The 17,446-nt window shown below is 27.2% G+C and overlaps 1 protein-coding gene and 1 long non-coding RNA gene across 4 annotated transcripts in view; one reads left to right on the top strand and one right to left on the bottom strand.

Moving 5' to 3' along the window:
- Positions 1–17,446, top strand: part of LOC147907704 (uncharacterized) — a 67,282-nt gene that overhangs the window by 35,544 nt on the left and 14,292 nt on the right. The window lies entirely within an intron of this gene.
- Positions 1–17,446, bottom strand: part of LOC105153077 (axonemal central pair apparatus protein HYDIN) — a 51,099-nt gene that overhangs the window by 33,377 nt on the left and 276 nt on the right. The window contains 30 exon segments of the mRNA XM_087411979.1: positions 237–354; positions 784–870; positions 977–1,095; positions 3,278–3,708; positions 4,553–4,724; positions 4,785–4,943; positions 5,054–5,353; positions 5,538–5,734; positions 5,909–6,126; positions 6,815–7,065; positions 7,371–7,547; positions 7,660–7,744; positions 7,804–7,950; positions 8,110–8,346; positions 8,647–8,856; positions 9,005–9,213; positions 10,378–10,559; positions 11,207–11,287; positions 11,599–11,837; positions 11,927–12,113; positions 12,306–12,433; positions 12,583–12,822; positions 13,059–13,273; positions 13,335–13,402; positions 13,653–13,876; positions 14,033–14,126; positions 14,197–14,336; positions 15,025–15,211; positions 15,289–15,429; positions 17,308–17,446. Coding sequence (XP_087268105.1) covers positions 237–354; positions 784–870; positions 977–1,095; positions 3,278–3,708; positions 4,553–4,724; positions 4,785–4,943; positions 5,054–5,353; positions 5,538–5,734; positions 5,909–6,126; positions 6,815–7,065; positions 7,371–7,547; positions 7,660–7,744; positions 7,804–7,950; positions 8,110–8,346; positions 8,647–8,856; positions 9,005–9,213; positions 10,378–10,559; positions 11,207–11,287; positions 11,599–11,837; positions 11,927–12,113; positions 12,306–12,433; positions 12,583–12,822; positions 13,059–13,273; positions 13,335–13,402; positions 13,653–13,876; positions 14,033–14,126; positions 14,197–14,336; positions 15,025–15,211; positions 15,289–15,429; positions 17,308–17,446 — 5,382 coding nt within the window.

Genomic DNA, 17,446 nt, shown 5'->3' on the forward strand with positions numbered 1-17,446 from the left:
ATATGTTTTTCAGATAAATATATTACAGATAAATATATGTTATAAATTATATAATATAATATACTTGCCACTATTTCCAATATCTCGTTTTTTTATATCTCGTGGCTTAAGAATATAATATTTTTTCGATTCGAGGTCCAATATTGGCATTTTAGTAACTAGTTTTAAATTTAATATTATTTATTATTATTTTATACTTTTGTAAAAAAAATTTAAGAGAGGAATATATTACTTACGAAGAGCTTTTTTAGCTAAATCATTTTCCCTTATTTGATTTACTATTACATCATACATCACTCGATTCCATGGATCTGTAGAATTTACATACCAAGTATGAAATCCGTTCTTATAAATCTGTTAAAATAAATTTTTGTAGATATAGAATGTACAGTAAATTTTTTTGTTTATTAAATTCTACGTTTAATTATAATATAAGTATCACACACACACACACACACACACACACACACACACACACACAAATACTTATTTTTTAAATAGTAAATTATATAAACAAACTTATATAAATTTTTTAAATTATTAAAATCTACACAGAAATAATTTTCTCTTAAAACTTACTCTGAAAATATAGTAGTTGTGATATAACTCAATATTTTAAAGATTTTTATCATGCATTTCAGTAAACTTAATATTTTATGTTTTATTATAGTTTTATTAATGAATAAGAGAGATTTACATAAAATTTTTCGAAATACAATATTGTCTCAGCACTATCATATTTCAGAATAAATTTTAAGAAAAAATTTTTTTCTTGATATATACCTCTTTACTGATATCAGAATTGTTGTTTTTTGTATCAATTAGTTTATTGGTCTTTAAATCTTCGTCTTTTGATGTAAACAATGCATCCTAAAAATCATTGGCAATAATATAATTAAAAAATAGTAATAAATGTTTTTAAATATGATATTTAGAAGAAATAATCAAAATTATGTAGAATTTTCCAGATATTTACTTTTTTAAGAGGATCCCAATTTTGTATAACATTTTCTATAGCCGAAAGATGGCTATAATAATCATTCATAGCATCAGCAATAGTGTTTAATTCCTCTGATATTTCTTGTCTTTCCGAAACTGTGTATAAGATTACAAATAAAATAAAATGTTTTCTCTCAACAAATTAATATTTGCATGATATTTTGTTTTACTTTAAATATTACTTGGTTTAGAATTATTATATATTTACTTTCGAGTTCTTTATGCTCTTGACTTTCTTTCATGAGAGTAAGCGTTTTAGAAATTTGGGATTTTTTTTCTTCACTACTAATTTTTTCATTCTTTGCTTTTTCATTTACTTTTTTATTCTTAATAATTTGAGCGTTAGATACTTGCTGAGAAAAAAAAATTTTGTGGAATGCGTATTATCGATAAGAAACTTAAATATTAAACATTACAAATATAATTTCATTTACATTAATATTGATGGTAGAATCATGAAATTGACAAGAGAAAAATTGAGAGAGAGAGAGAGAGAGAGAGAAAAATTATTATGATTATGAACATCTTATGTAATTTTCAAAGAAAATATAAATTATATGTGTAGAGAATGTATCTATGATCTATAAAGTTAAATTAAAGTTAATACTTTTTTTTTTCTCAATTCTATCATTTGTTGTGAAAATTGTATTCGTCTTTGCAACGCTTCTTCTTTCTTTATTGGTAAAGTTGATTCCAAATAAAATTTTTTGTCTTCTTCCGGAAGCAACTCATATTCCGATAATGACATTTCATCAATTTCTTGAATTTTTTTAGCAACTTCTTCTGCTAATTTGTTTACTTTATTCAAACAATTAACGTAAAAATTTAATCCTTTTAAACATTTATATATATATATATATATATATAAAATTTATTTTATTATAACTTACTTTCTAATTTTCGTAATTCCTCCATTTTTTGAATGTAAGTATCTATTGAGTTTAGAAAAGTTATAAACAATGAATATTCTACGTGTCCAATAATGTTGAGTAATATAAGCAGCGTGGTAATAATGTTTTTTAAAAAAAGATTGTTTAAAGTTTGCAGTACGAAACCGCTCTTGAAGATTGGTGTTGACAACCTGCTTGTTAAGAATAATAAGAATGGAGTAGAATTGAGAAAAAATCGAAATAAATTTTGTAGAAATATTTATTTAAATTAATTAATTAATTTATTTAAATTAAAGGACAAATTTATAAAAAATACTATTTCAAATAAGTATTTTGTGTAGTAAATATGAAAAAAATAAATAGTATTTACTATTATTAACATTATATATTATTAAAATTTACTTACTGAAATAGAATATTTATTTGACATTTTGATATTTCATAATTAAACAAAATACTTCTATTTTCTATTTTCTATTTTCTATTTTCTATTTCTTAATAGTTCAAAATAGAAAATAGCATGGTAGGTTTCTTTTATTACGGAAAATAGTAAAAGTAAAATAGTAAAAGTAAAATAAAACAACATGTGCTTCATAGATATACAGAGTAACTTTGCTTGACATCCATTACTTTTACTATTTTCTATTTTTTATTGTTAAGAAATGGAAAGTCGAAAATGGAAGTATTTTGTTTAACCATGAAATATATCGAAATGTGTTAGATAAGTATCTTATTACAAGTAAATATTAATGTAAATAATAACTACTCTGTCTTTTTTATATTTGCTATCCAAAATACTTGTTTCAAAAAGTGTTTTTATAGCTGCATCCTCTAAATAAATATTTCTATTGAATTTATTTCAATTTTTTCCCTGTACTGAAAATATTTACCATTTTCTATTTAAACTATTTTCCCTGGTATAGGAAATGAGTATGACTAACAATAAGGCCCGGTTGCACCAACGTTACTTTGGTTTTAAGCAAAATTTAAAACTCTCTCTATCTTGTTTTAAAACCGAAAAGAGATAGGGACAAAGAGAATTTTAAACCTCGCTTAAAATTAGAGTAATATTGGTGCAACCGGGTCTAAAAATATAAGTATAAAAGAGTAGAAGTTTAAAAAAAAATTAGGAGGAAAAAAAGAAAGAAAAAACTTAAAACATACAAAGTATTATAATAAAAAATATAAATTATAGAACTAAAACTTTTTTATATTCATTAAGATAGCTCTTTCTCTCAGCATATATACACTCGTAATTAATCAAATTAATTTAATTAATTTATTAAGAAAGTTTATGTACTTACTTAAATAAAAAATAACTTAATGAAAACTATAAAAAAAATTGCGAAAAAAATCTTCTAATAATCCTAATTTATTTAAAAATGTACGTGTTAAATACCACCTTTCTTTAAGAACTTCGATCAATAAATCAATTTCAATTCCGAGGAAAGTGTCATTCTGATCTTTTTCATTAACTTTTGATTCAATTGTCGCGTAATGTGGAAACATTTTTTGCAATAGCAAAATTGTTTGGATTTTATATTCGTAAAGACTTATAGGGTCTAAAAACTTCAAATCCTGTTCTCTTGGAAGCTTTGCAAATTCTGTCTCAAAAAGAATTATTAATTTTTGAAGTGAAGTATCACTCTCTGAGTTTTCATCGACTGCTATTGTTTTTGAATCAGATTTAGTTGTTTTTGGTGATTCGGTAGTTTGTTTTGGTTTTATTTCTTCCTTTTTTGCTATTGTTTCATGATCATTTTCCGCGATTTCGACATCGGTTTTCTTTGCTGCCCGTAGTTTAATTTCCAAATCATCTCTGAGATTAAAAATAAATTTGAAATCTTATATATATATGTTTTTATTTTTAAATAAAAGAATCAAAATCTCTTATTTTAAATAAAAGTTTTATAAAATATTTATTTATAATATGCATTTATTTATGGTGCGCAACTTAATTCTCAGCCCCTAACTTTAATTAATGAGATTATCTATTTAAATTTATATATCTTTCCCGTATAGTCATATTGAAGCGCCATTTTTAAGAATAATATAGCTTTTAAATGGACTGTAATTGTTGACGGTTGTACTAATCTAACTTAAAAAAAAAAAAAAAAAGATAAAAGCAAAGTCGTTCAAGGCGATACATTTGAGGCATTGCGTCCTTTTTGCTTTTCAATGGAAAAGTGAACCATAGAAAATGATCTGTTCGGCTTTGGTGGAACATGTTGTTTCCTACAGTACCTGTAAGAAGTGATTCTAGCGATTTAAGAGTGGAAATTTCGACTTTCATGATGAAAAATGTCCAGGACAGTCAAAGAAAGTCAACAATGATTTTTTTTTCGAAGTGGAATTCGACAGCTCCCCAAAAGATGGCGCAAATGTGTAGAAAGCGAGGGAGATTACTTCGAAGATTAGGTAACTATTCAACTTTTTATAAATTAATATCAAAATTCAGTGAAAAACGCCGACAATTAAATTGCGCACCTATAAAATCTATGATTATTTAAAAATTTATGGAGTATTCATAGTCAGATTTTATTTAAGATCGTCTTTATGAACCAATCAGAGACCCGTATTATAATCTTAAGACATTACTTATTCTTGAAATAATAACGGACTATGAATATATATCGCCCAATGTTTCTTAATTTTGTAATTACTTATATCTTTCGAATGATGACAAATATTCTTGATAAGCGTCGTCGATAATTTGTCGCAACTTGATGGAAACCCAACTGTCGCCAAGTGCAATGCCTTCGATAATTACATTATCTATGCATAATAGCGGCACTTGCAATGCCTTAGCGCTCCTGCACGCGGTTTCCTGATAGTCTAAAGTAATACAATTCAGTAAACACACATTTTGTTCATTTTTTTTTAATGCGAAATTACCAGTAAATGGTGCGCCATGAAAGAGAATGCAAACTTTCTTAGCCGGTTGCGAAGAATCGAGCTCAAGAATTGATTTTTCATAACTATCAAACAGCTCCTTTACAGGATCTTTTATTCTTTTGCAGAAACTAGGATCTTTACGCAGAATCTCTATATAACCTTGAAAATAAAAATAGATATAAAAAGTCATGCTTTTATTAAAACGTATGACGACAATGCAATAAAAGTTGCACAGTAAAAATTTTTGTTATCGAGATAAAGTTGCTCACAGAGAAGTAAATTATGAAGTTCTTTGGGATCATTTGTTGATAATATTGGAGCCTCGCGAGGGAAATCGAGCTCACTAAAGATTGACATGGGCGGGCAATCTCTTTTTGCGGTGTCCGTAGAAGTGGATGAATAACCAATTGACTTTTTTTGTTTCCGTCTGTCAATGTTAAAATCTTTTTGCAAATTTGTTTTCGAGCTTTGTTGATTCGAGAATTGTTGGACAAATAATCTTGATGTACTAGATGACTTCTTTCTTGCTCTTATTCTATTCTTACGCTCCACATTCAAAAGTTTGTCATCTATTCAAATATTAATTACATATTGCATTATAAACGTTTGCGTTAATGTAAAATCATATTTGCAATTATCGCTAGCTAAAGCAAAGTATTATTTTGTAGAATTTTTTTTGTATATATAATATGACAATTAAAGATTATAATACGGAAAAAGAAGCTTATTTTCAAGTATTCTTAATATATGTACCATTGAGCACAGTGGCACTTTTTTTCTCGATTGCTTCCGCCGACAAAGCGTACGCCATCTCACTCTTGAGACTATTATAGAATTCCATTAAAGACGACGGCATTCTCTCTCCGAGTTTTCGAGGCGGTAATAGGATTTCTTTAACTCCGTAGTAACGAGTCAGTGCCTCGGCGATTCGTTCTTCTTCTAGAAAAAGACTGTAACGCATTTATTCAATAAAGTCATTCCATGTCATTTCACCTATCACTTTTGTTTTCACGAAATGAAAAGCCGTTTTTTAAGAATTTTTATAAAAACATAAAAAACGTTTTCTCGTTATCTTCTCATTTTGCTCTTGCTTCTAATCTGCCGAATTTATTTTTATTAATTACCTGTCCAGATGATGCCAGAAAAATTCTACAGGATAATTGCACTTATTTTCGATCGTGAACGTTTTCTCCAATACTTCGGTAAAAATCACTGTAGGTGGGAAACTAATGTCAAGATCGCTTATTCGCAATTTATACTCGATTCCATGACCAAGCAATGTTACCACTTGTGTTTCCAAACCCATTTTAACAATGATTTTTAAATTTGCTTCCATGCGACACTAAATGATTAGCAATGTCATAGTCATTTAATTTCATTAATATATATGCGTATAGTTATACATATACAATAGTACCATTTTACGTGGTTTGAAATAAACATTGATGATATCCGAATGACCAGGCATAAGAAGATTAGATTTATAATTAATATAAAATGGGCAATCTTCATATTTTTTACGAGTTAATATATTTGCTTCCCAATAACAATTAATAAAACCTCTGAAAATTAAAATTTAAAAATTATATATCCTATTGATAAAAGATTTAAGTGTGTTTAAATAAAAATATGTACTCGTTTTTCACTAAAACGTTCATCATTAAACATTCTCCTACGATGACATTTTGAAAATTTAATAATTTCGTGTTAACAGTTATGAATGGATAAGTAATGATGCTTTTTATAATTATGGGAATAATTGAACCACGGGATACCTGTTTAACCAAGAAATTGTAATTTAGTTTAATTCATTAATATATTTAAAATACCTTATATATATATATATATATAAAATATACATATATATATATATATATAATATACATATATATATATATATATATATATATATATATAAAATATACTTACTAATGTTTTCATTAAAATCATGATTTTTAAATATGCACAAATATTTTGATTAAATTAAATTAAATTTTATTTAAAAACGTTAAAATATAAATTAAGTTTACTTCTAAATAAATTGTGTGCTGTTCTCTCGTGCTTCTTTCACAATATTTAATTGTTGTCGGTTGCCACGTAATAGTCAGGCACGTAGTTTTCCCAACGGTTAATGTTGACTTTTCAAATTGCACAAGAATGCCGGAATTTTCAAGTTGCTTCTTTTCTAATTTTTTCATTGTAACTTCCGCGTTCCAAGGCCCGTAATTGACAACCGTTGTTGAATAGCATGTTTTGATATCGATCGCAATATAACCCATGTCTAAAAATATTTTTTGCACTATTAATTTATTTATGAGTACTGTTAGTTTACTCTCGTAATTACTTTATTTACAGATCGAATTTCAGTTTATTTAGACGTACCTACGGTACAGAAACCAAGTTAAGAAAAAGTCAAAATGATTTTTTGTTGCAAAATTTGACTGTTTATTGACTTTAAGCATCAAAATAAAGTCATTTTTACATCATTATGATTTTTTCTTGATTTTTATGTATTCTTTCGGTAATTAACTTAGGTAATAGAATTAATCAATTTAAAAATAATTGATATTTTTTGTAATCATGTACCTATGATATATTTAGGAGTATAAAGAAAAGGAATAGCGTTTTTATGCGAAATGGGATGTTTTATCAAAATAGCATTTTCTTCAATAAGTCGAGTTGCCAAAAGTCTGTCAATAGACATCTCAATGTCGATGATACTGGGAAATATTTCCGCATATGAAATTAAGTCCCAGCCGTCATCTTAAAAATAATTATTAAAAATTATTTAAGATCTTTTTATTAGTTGAATAAATTTATTAACTGCATATTGTATTTTGTCATTGTATTATAATCCAATTATGTTTTGTCTTACTTAATAAGATTCGCTCATCCCATTCAGGCACTTGACTCTTTGAATTGTCAACTACATCACATTGTATTTGTATTTCTTGTTTTTTCTGTAATGTAGAAAGACATGCATTAAATCTTTCTATCATTTTTATATAAAATTTCGTACCATCGTGATAAAATTTGGAGTTAGCAGTTGAATCGCACGGTATCCCAATTTCACAGGTTTAAAAATATCACGCGAGATGCAGGGATAAATTTGTGGGTAACTTGTAACACCTTTTGTGGTAATTATTAATGGATCTACATGAGTCACCTAAGTATTAATAATAATTATAATGTTATATAATAATAGTTTGAATTATATTTTATATATAATTGTATATTAAATAATAATTTTCTGATTCGTCCATAACAAAAATATAATCGTGTAAATATAATGTTGAATTAAATAGCATGTTGTATTGTGACACACTTGCAACTCAAACTCTATTTCAAAAGCGCCGAGCAGCATGGGTTGAAGTTCGATCGTAATTTTTAATGACGATAGAGGATCTATAGATCCTTTATTCGGTTCAATTGTTAATACGCCGATTGTAGAGTCGAGATTGCTTGTTTCGAATATTAAATTTCTCTTGTTTATTTTATAATCCATACATATCATGCTATGATTTTGCAAAGTGAAGCTCGACCGACACAATTCGCCGAATAACTGTGGTGTAGATCGATATATTAAATTAGTAAACTAGATTGAATGTTAAATTAACTTCAAATGAAACAATAGAGTGAATTATTAAATTAACTAATCAAACATAAATTAATTTTTTATTTCATTGTTAGTTTTCTTACATTCCAATATTAAATTTATTACATAGCAAAATAACTTTTATTAAAATAAAAACTATTATTAAAAAATATAAAAAATATAATAATTATTATTTAAAAAAAAATAAAAAAGTGCAGATACTTAAAAAATATGTACTGTAATTATTGAAATTAAAAAATAACTCACTTGTTGACCAAAGTCGATGATCTGTTTGTCAACAGAATATCGAATGACATCTGCGCTGGCAAATACGTTAACTGTTTCAGTAGGTCCCTGAAGAACATCACAAAGCGCGACAACTTTGAGTTGCATAGGCTCGGAGGCATGGAAAATGAAGCTTACATATTGCGAAGAAAATGGCACGAGAACGCCTTCGTGTGGGATGATGTCAAGTATCTATATAAATCGTTAGCTTTGTCATTAGTTTTAAAATATTAATTTACTGCAGAGATAGCAATATAATTTCTAAATATAGTAAAGAATTTACAATATACAATAAATATTAATTTGATTTAAATGAATTTTATTTGGAAAAAAGACGAACATCATCGAGTGGTTCCTTCATAAGTGGCTCGAAATTCGAATCTATATGAGGAAGAATTTCTGGATCATCTAGACACCGTAAATAGGATGTTTTTGTCGTTGACATGAAAATACTTTTTAATTTTTCGAGTGTTTCATCTAGCGTTTCCGATCGAATTTGCATTAGCAAATTCTTTGAATCTGAAGCTTCTTGCAGTTCTGATAATAAATCTGATGAAAAATATGTGCATGAAAAATATAAGCTCTTGAAATCACTAAATGAACTAAATCGCGTTATTAATAATATAAAACATTGTTTAATTAATAATAATTTACAATAAATATGTATTAAAGGAATATTATAAGTTAATTTTAACATTAAAATTTTTAATAAGAAATATTTAATAATACATACCATATGATGTTGAAATTGATAACTCGAGAATTTTATTTTTTTTTTCAATTTCCTGAAAGATAGTCTCTGATTTCTTTTTAATATTGTAGGAACGGGGATTAAATTTATTATTTTCTGCATTAATTTGTAATTGTAAATGATTTGTGGAATTCTGTTAAAAAATGTACGTTGTTAGTTATTCAGGATTATTGAAAATTATTGGAAATAACTTGTAACAAATAATAAAATATTTTTTTTTGTATATCGGTGCAACTCAACTCCAACATCATGTGCTCCACGTTCAATCTCAATACTCTCTCCGGCCCATAGAAATTTATATATTACGGGAATTGGTCCATTATTAGTCATCCTCAATGTTTTTTTGGCGGTAGAACCCAAAATACTATTAATAATCAAATCTTTGCAATGTAATGTAATATTCGGGAAATTTACCGCACCTTTGCATTGAATTTTGTTCTAAAATTAATTAGAAAATATTTTTGCATTGCTTTAATTAATTTTACAAGAAACATTTTTGAATACCTTAATAGGATGCTCTTCATATTCAAACCAGAGCACGCCGTTATAATGTCGCGAATAAGGATAATCGAGTTTTATATGTGGTGAAAATTTTACCGGAATCATCGTGGTAGTTCCGTCTATCAAAACAATTTTCTTTTTATGTACAAACTTTTTCTTATTGTTCATCAAATAAAAGGGAGCGTCAATATACAATAAAACGTTTAAACTCATTCGTGATTGATTTGTCACCATTAGTTTATCTAAAAATTAGCAAATTAGGAACATCATTATTATTTTATTTAGTATAAGAAAATTGCTGTATAAGAATATTTAATATGAAAATCCTAATTGTTTATTATGTAATAAACTTTGACGCCAAGTACCTCATGAATGCCCTCTAGAATATTATATTGCACAACTTTTCCGAATAGTTTATATTGCTAAAATAGTTTCGAACATATTAATATAATTTTCTCTACCTATCTGTTGCAACTTTTCTCCCTCGGGACATATATCAATGCAAAACGTTAATTCTCTCTTGTTGAATGCAATCCGTGGTTCCGTAAAAGTGGCTTTAAATGTAGAAGTTCCTATCAATTTTCGCTTTCCTTGTCCAAAAATTTGCTCAAATATATACCAATCTTCCGTCAAGATTTCATTTCTTTATTGTAAACACAGAAATATTTTACAATATTATTAAAAAATATTGAATTAAAAAGAAAAAAATCATAAAAAATCCTTTTAAAATATTCTTTTTTTTTATAACATGATATATTATTGTTAAATTAAAATATTAATATTATTGTTTAATTAAAATATTGTTAAATATTTTAATTACATGTGAAAATGGTTAATTTTAAAGTAGTACAAATCAAGGTACAAATTATGATAAAATTGTACAATTGTAATTAATATAATATTGGTTATTAATATAATGGAGTGTGATATCCCAACAAGATAAATTGCTATAATTTTTTAAAAAATACTGCGCGCATGTTACTGGTTTTGTACAATCGGAGAGTGCGTTATTACCAATCATACTAAATTATAGTATATTTATAATAAAGTATAGCACAGGATATGAGTACATAGATATAATAGAACGCCAATAATCGGTCAAAGTTAGATGTTATGAATACAATAATATATATTCTTAATTTAAAATTAATTATCTCAGATAACTGTAACTCAGGTAAACTGTGCACCAAAATGGGATATGAAATATACCCATATATAATCCATGTTGATTTTTCAACTGATTCGCGGGGGATTATTATTATAAAGCATAAAAGCTTAACCCAAACTTACATATTCCAACATATTTTGCACTGAACTATGTTAGAACCATCAGCTGGAACTTCTACGGTGGACGGTTCAATTTGAAACTTCCTGTTGCAAAACAAAAAGTTTTTAATATCCTAATTACAAAGTAGAAAAAGCTTAAAATAAAAATTTAAGTAGGAACTATGTAATTACTTTGGCCAGGTTTGACTTTTTTGAATACGAACTTCTGGATCGTTTGACAATATTATGTAACAATGACGCGTGCCAAAATTTTTTATAGTTATTGGCAGACTCAAATTTTGATGGCTATTAAAATTAAATAAATTAAAAATATCATATGAATAAATAATTTAAAAATAATTTTTATTATCTTTGTTATACAAATGAGTTAAAGTTCTTTCAATATTTTGATTTACCTAAAGAGAAAACCCATATCGAATATTGGAAATATCTGCGGCTCAAAAACGATGCTACAACCAATTCCAGTCGCAATTACATTAATGGAAAATGATCGACTGTTGATGACATGGACGATTATATTATCAATGTATTTACCAGTATCGCGCAAAAATAGTTTGACTTTAATCTCCTCAGAATCATTCGGTCTAACTTCACCAAAAATTGGTTCAATGAGCCATGATGACTTTTTCTTAGGCTAAAAAATATAAAATAATTTCCATAATATGTTTTATATACTTTATGCATTCTATAAATTTATTATTCACTTATTTGAAAAGTACTTACTGATGTTAATTTAAACTGCGCTGGTATTGGTGAGTCGTTAATTATGTTAAAACTCATAACTTTATCTTGAAGTACTTGTATCTCTCCGAAATTGAGACAAATAGGTTGCACAGATATTACTGGTCCTTGGCCATTACAAATAATCACACAAGACGTAACTGGAGCCTGTTCACCCATTGTTAACATACTGACAACGAAAAATTAAAACAATAAAAGTTTTTTATAAGAAATTATATTTTACATAAAATAATATCCAAAATTTCCACAGAGAATTTCTATAAATATCCAATTTAAAAAATTTCAGAATTTTTTTTTCTTGAATCACATATAATTAAATTATTCTAACTTTTTAAAAAGATTATTAAGCTAATTATTATACTTTAATGTTGTCGTCTGCCTGCCTAATTTTTTTGTAATAATCGTGATATCAATTGTCTTCGATTGTCGTGCTTTTAGAAAACCTTGACAGGATGATAATGAATATACAATAAGCGTATTCTTGGATATCTGGAAAACGATATTAATGCAGTTAGCTTAGAATAACTGTAGGTGTTATTTTAAATATTAAATATATTTTAAATATTAAACATATTTCTGAATTATATTTACGAAACGATAAGCATAAATTTATCTTTCAAAATTAATTTAACAATTACCGTCTGCGGTACTATATAAAAATATCCATCTAAATTAGAGTCATTTTCTACATTGATGGAACGAGAATACGGAAAGTTGATGAAAGAAAATCGAATGTTGATTTCTGTGGGCTTGATCGATAGAGAAGGAATAGCGCCACAAAATGAGAGCGGTAGTATTATGGGATTCGAATCTGAATCGCACATGTCGACTCGCATATTCGTCCGTCCAGTTCGCACCACGTTCGCTATATAAGATACCTGTATTTTTTAATAAAAAGATATCAAGTATTCATTTATTATAAAGATATTATTTCACTTTTTAAAGTTGTTAAAAATTTTTAAGTTATTTAATAATTAAAAAACAATTTTTAAGTAATTATATAGAGATTAAAAACTGGTTTTATATTATACATGATATTCGTATTAGAAGATACAAATTAGTATTTTGCTTGCAAACAATTACAACCTGTAAATAAAGGCATCATTTAGTTTACCTTTAATTTAAGCGAACTATGTGCCTGCACTACCCCTTTCTGTGGAATAACCGTAAACTCGCGAGGATTAGTCGGGAAACTTGGTTTCACTTTAGATGTAGCGAACTCTTCGTAAGTCAAAGGTATCTGATCACCATCCTCCATTATAGTTACACCGAACGTGACGGGTACCAAAGATAAATTATGAAGACTTATTTCCTGTTTTTTGATAAATCCTGCAAATACATATATAAAATTGCGGTTTTTTAATTGCATTCATTATTCTAATCAATATACCTAAAGCAGTTTCGTCAAAATCAAGAGTATGCTTATCGAAATGTAACGTTGGACATATCACACATCCCCTACAAATAAATTTGATAACATGTTATAATATTGTGCTAAGTAATATTAATTAGAAAAAATATTAGACGCAGAGAAATAATAAATATGTAAATTTAAAAAAATGGTGTTTAAGATCTTTCCAATAATAAGAATAAAATTAATACTTTTTTATGAATAAATCTAATATTTGATTACAAAAATCTACAATAATTTAAAAAATTATAATTTTTTATTTGTAATGGCGATTGTTCAAATTTTATTAATAATTACTTGATATGTAAGGATAATACTTCTAAACTCTCTTTAATAACGAAGTCGATTCGCTCTACAAAATCTCCTTTTCGATTTGAAGAAAATGATAAATTAAATGATTTATATTCGTCCGGTTTTAACATTCGAGCATTTGGAGTAATACTAATAGTGCCACCAAAATCTGTCGGTCTTTCTTTATAAATCAACGTACCACAAATGTGGCCATGATTTGCTGCTACAATCTATACAATTAATTATTATATGTTTTAGAAAGATGGAAAAAATGAAATATATGATATATACAAAAAGACGTCGTAAAAATTGAGTGAAACTGCGACATAAGAGTTTTCTATAAATTTTTATAAAATTTGTATATGCAGATAAATTTACTGGGTTACCTCATAGTTGTGCACGGAGCATAGGAAGATATTGCTAAGATCGATAGTGATCACATTGAGATGTAAAACTGGTCCCTTGCCAGTTCCGTGAAGGCTACCAACGGGACGCAAAATTAGCTAGAAAATTCCGAGGCAAAAGGAAGTTTCTAAAGATAACATTATACTAGTTTTCTTGTAACCTCAGGGGTATTCTATCTTCACGACCCATGACTTCAAGATAAGCGACGCTCGATATCTCGCCTACTTCCATGGCTCGAAAAATCACCGTGATATCTGCGGAAGATTGTGGCCAAATTTCGCCTTCCTGAAAGCATATATATATATATATATATATATATAATTTTAGAATGATATTTCTGATATGCATTTTCAATAATGGTATAATAAGAGCAACAAATAAATTAAAACCAATAAGATTAAGCAAACTATAATTAAAATGTGTTATTATTAAAAGCTGCAAAAGCTGCTAAGGGAATCTCGCGAAGTGTTAAATTCTGATTTTAATAAAATTTTGTATACTCGTAGCTTTTATAAAGAAATGAATGAAGTTGAGGTTTGAAGGGGTAAAATACATTTCGACAACTATTCAAGATATCAAAAAATTATACAAGTTTTATACAAAAATTTTACAATAAAATTACCTTTATTCATCCACATCAATAATATTTTTGAAAAATAAAAAAGATTTTTTTAATTTGAAAAAAACTGTTTATTAAAAATATTATTGATGCAAATGAATAGAGATCATTTTGTGATAAAACTTTTGTATAAAACAGTTTTTGATATCTCGAATAGTTTTCAAGATATAACGGAAAAAGCTGAATTTCGCGCTTAACACAAAAGAGGTAATTTCACCTCTTCAAACCATTTTATGGCCGCAACTGATATTTTTCTAAATTCATCTTTTTATGTAAGCTATAAGTACACGAAGTTTCATTAAAATCAAAATTTAACACTTTGTGAGGTTCTCTCGTAAGTTAAGAAAAGATCACCTCAGGTATAAGAAGGAAGGATGTATGATTGTAGCGAAAATCTTCATTCGTCAACGAAGCAATCTCGTCTGTATAAATCCGTTGGCAGACAAGCTCGTGAATATCTGGCAGGCAAATATTGTAATGAACAAGATTGACACGACGTACTACTTCGACTCTATGCACCAGTTGAAATATTTTTTTATACCTGCCACAAAAAGAGAAATCACTAAAACTAAATAAAAATAAAAATTTTTAACTTGAGAAATAATTGTTTTTGCATACTCTTCTTTGCGTTGTACATCGGTATCATTGTCTTTAAAGCGCATCCATTGGAATTTCACGACGTAGTCGCTTCTATTGTGTATCGTTAGAACTTTACTTCTAGATAAGCCTAAATAAGTGTCTTCCATTCTGACACTATGTCTGTCAATTCGAATCGTGCAATTTATTGCTGAACTCCGTAACATCAAACAGAGCTTTTCTCCTATAATTTATATATTTTGAATTTATTATGTACACATATTTATTGTTAATTATATAAATTTATGTTGCAAAGTTAACTGTTGTATTAATAAAGAAATAGAGAAGAGAGAGAGAGAGAGAAAGAGAAAGAGAGAGAGAGAGAGAGAGAGAGAGAGAAAGAGAGAGAGAGAGAGAGAGAGAGGAGAATTTTATAGGATGCTTTTACACCCTAATTAAAATTATTATTATTAACAATTATTATTATTAACATATTATACATATATAATGATTGTTTTTCAATTTATTAATATTTGAGAACAATATAAATATAATGGATTTATAATAATCACAATTTTCTAAAAAAAGTAAGTAGAAACCAAACAAATATTATGGAATAAATATGTTTTCGTAACAGTATTTCTAAAAAAATAAATATTTTATAATGATATAAATATAATGCTCTTTTATTGCAGGTTTTTGATAGAACATATTTAAAGGTGTGTAAAGAACAGTTAAAAAAGAAAAAATTTGTTAAAGTATCTATATATCAGGAATCCAGACCGAAAGGTTTTTTCGGATTCGGTTCCAGTTTAATAAAATATCAAATAAATGTTTCAGTTTCAGTTTCGGTTTTTTTTTATCAGTAAAGAAAACCGAAACCGTAAAAATTATGATTTTTTAACGGTTTTTTTTTCTACTTACTTTATTTTATTTATTCTTTAAATTGATTCTATTAAGAAAAAAGAGGAAGGAGGAGAAAGAGAGAGAAAGAGAGAGCGTGTTCATCCGTTCAATCTAGAGTGCCTAGTCGAAGAGAGGCGTCAACTGATCACGTGACTCTGAATAAAAATTATGTAAACATTATTTTAAGCATATTTCTTTCAGTCCTTTCTTATAACTTATTTGATTCTTATGGATAGATCTCACTTATTACATAAAGTCTTATTACATATGTATTCTTGAATTTCATAATTTAGAATAAATTTTTGCAACATGTTGATGAGAAAGATCTAAATAAAAGAAATGCTACTATCTTAACAATTTTCAAAAAGTTTATATTAAATATGTCTCGCAATCCCACCAGATTTCTTACTTATGAGATGTTGGAGGTATTTACATTCTGGTTGTTAAGAGAGCTAGCGATGGTAATACTAAATTAAACATTGGTGATTTGGACGAAGGAACAAGCAGAACGAAGATTAAGAACAAGGATAAAAATAAAAATTAAGAACTAAAAAAAGAACCGAAAAGACCACAAAATTTACCAGTTTGGTTGCGGTTTTGATATTATAAACTTTGCAAAATTTGGGTACGGTTTCGGTTCACTAAACAAAAGGGTTCCGAAGCGGTTTTCGGTTTCAATTTCAGTTCGGTCCGAGTCCTTGTTATATACACAACATTTTATAATTAACATTTTTCTCCGCTGGGATGTAAAAATACTCCAAACGACTATTCCCGGATGTAATACATAACAATAAAGTTAGTTTTATTTAATACCTGATTCATAATTAAGTAAAACATTTGCTTCAAAATCGCCAGATTTTTTAGATAAAAAATTAGCAGTGAGTTGCATCATTTCTTCTTCCCCCAATATGCCTTTTGACGGTTCAATTGAGAAACACGAACTAATACAATAAAAATTACTATATATACTATATACAATAAATATTACTATATATCAAATTGCTTTGGCGTAGTTGTCTAATATTAAAAAAAAATGTTTTTCTAAAAATATTTTAGCAACATACATTATATTTGAAGTATTATATAAACAAATTTTTTTATTTGGAAATATAATAGTTTATTAAAGTTTATCTTTTTAACTGAATATAACATTACCTTTCTGAACAAAAATTAAAGATCGCTGGTGCATCTCCTATATTGCGTACCAGAATAGTTTTCGAAGAGGGAATTTTTACCGCAGTAGCTGGTATTTCGATCTGATCAGGAATGTCTAGAATAGGTCTCAAACCGATGG

Source organism: Acromyrmex echinatior, chromosome 12, assembly GCF_024713525.1.
Source record: "Acromyrmex echinatior isolate Ae372 chromosome 12, ASM2471352v2, whole genome shotgun sequence".
Classification (NCBI taxonomy): domain Eukaryota; kingdom Metazoa; phylum Arthropoda; class Insecta; order Hymenoptera; family Formicidae; genus Acromyrmex; species Acromyrmex echinatior.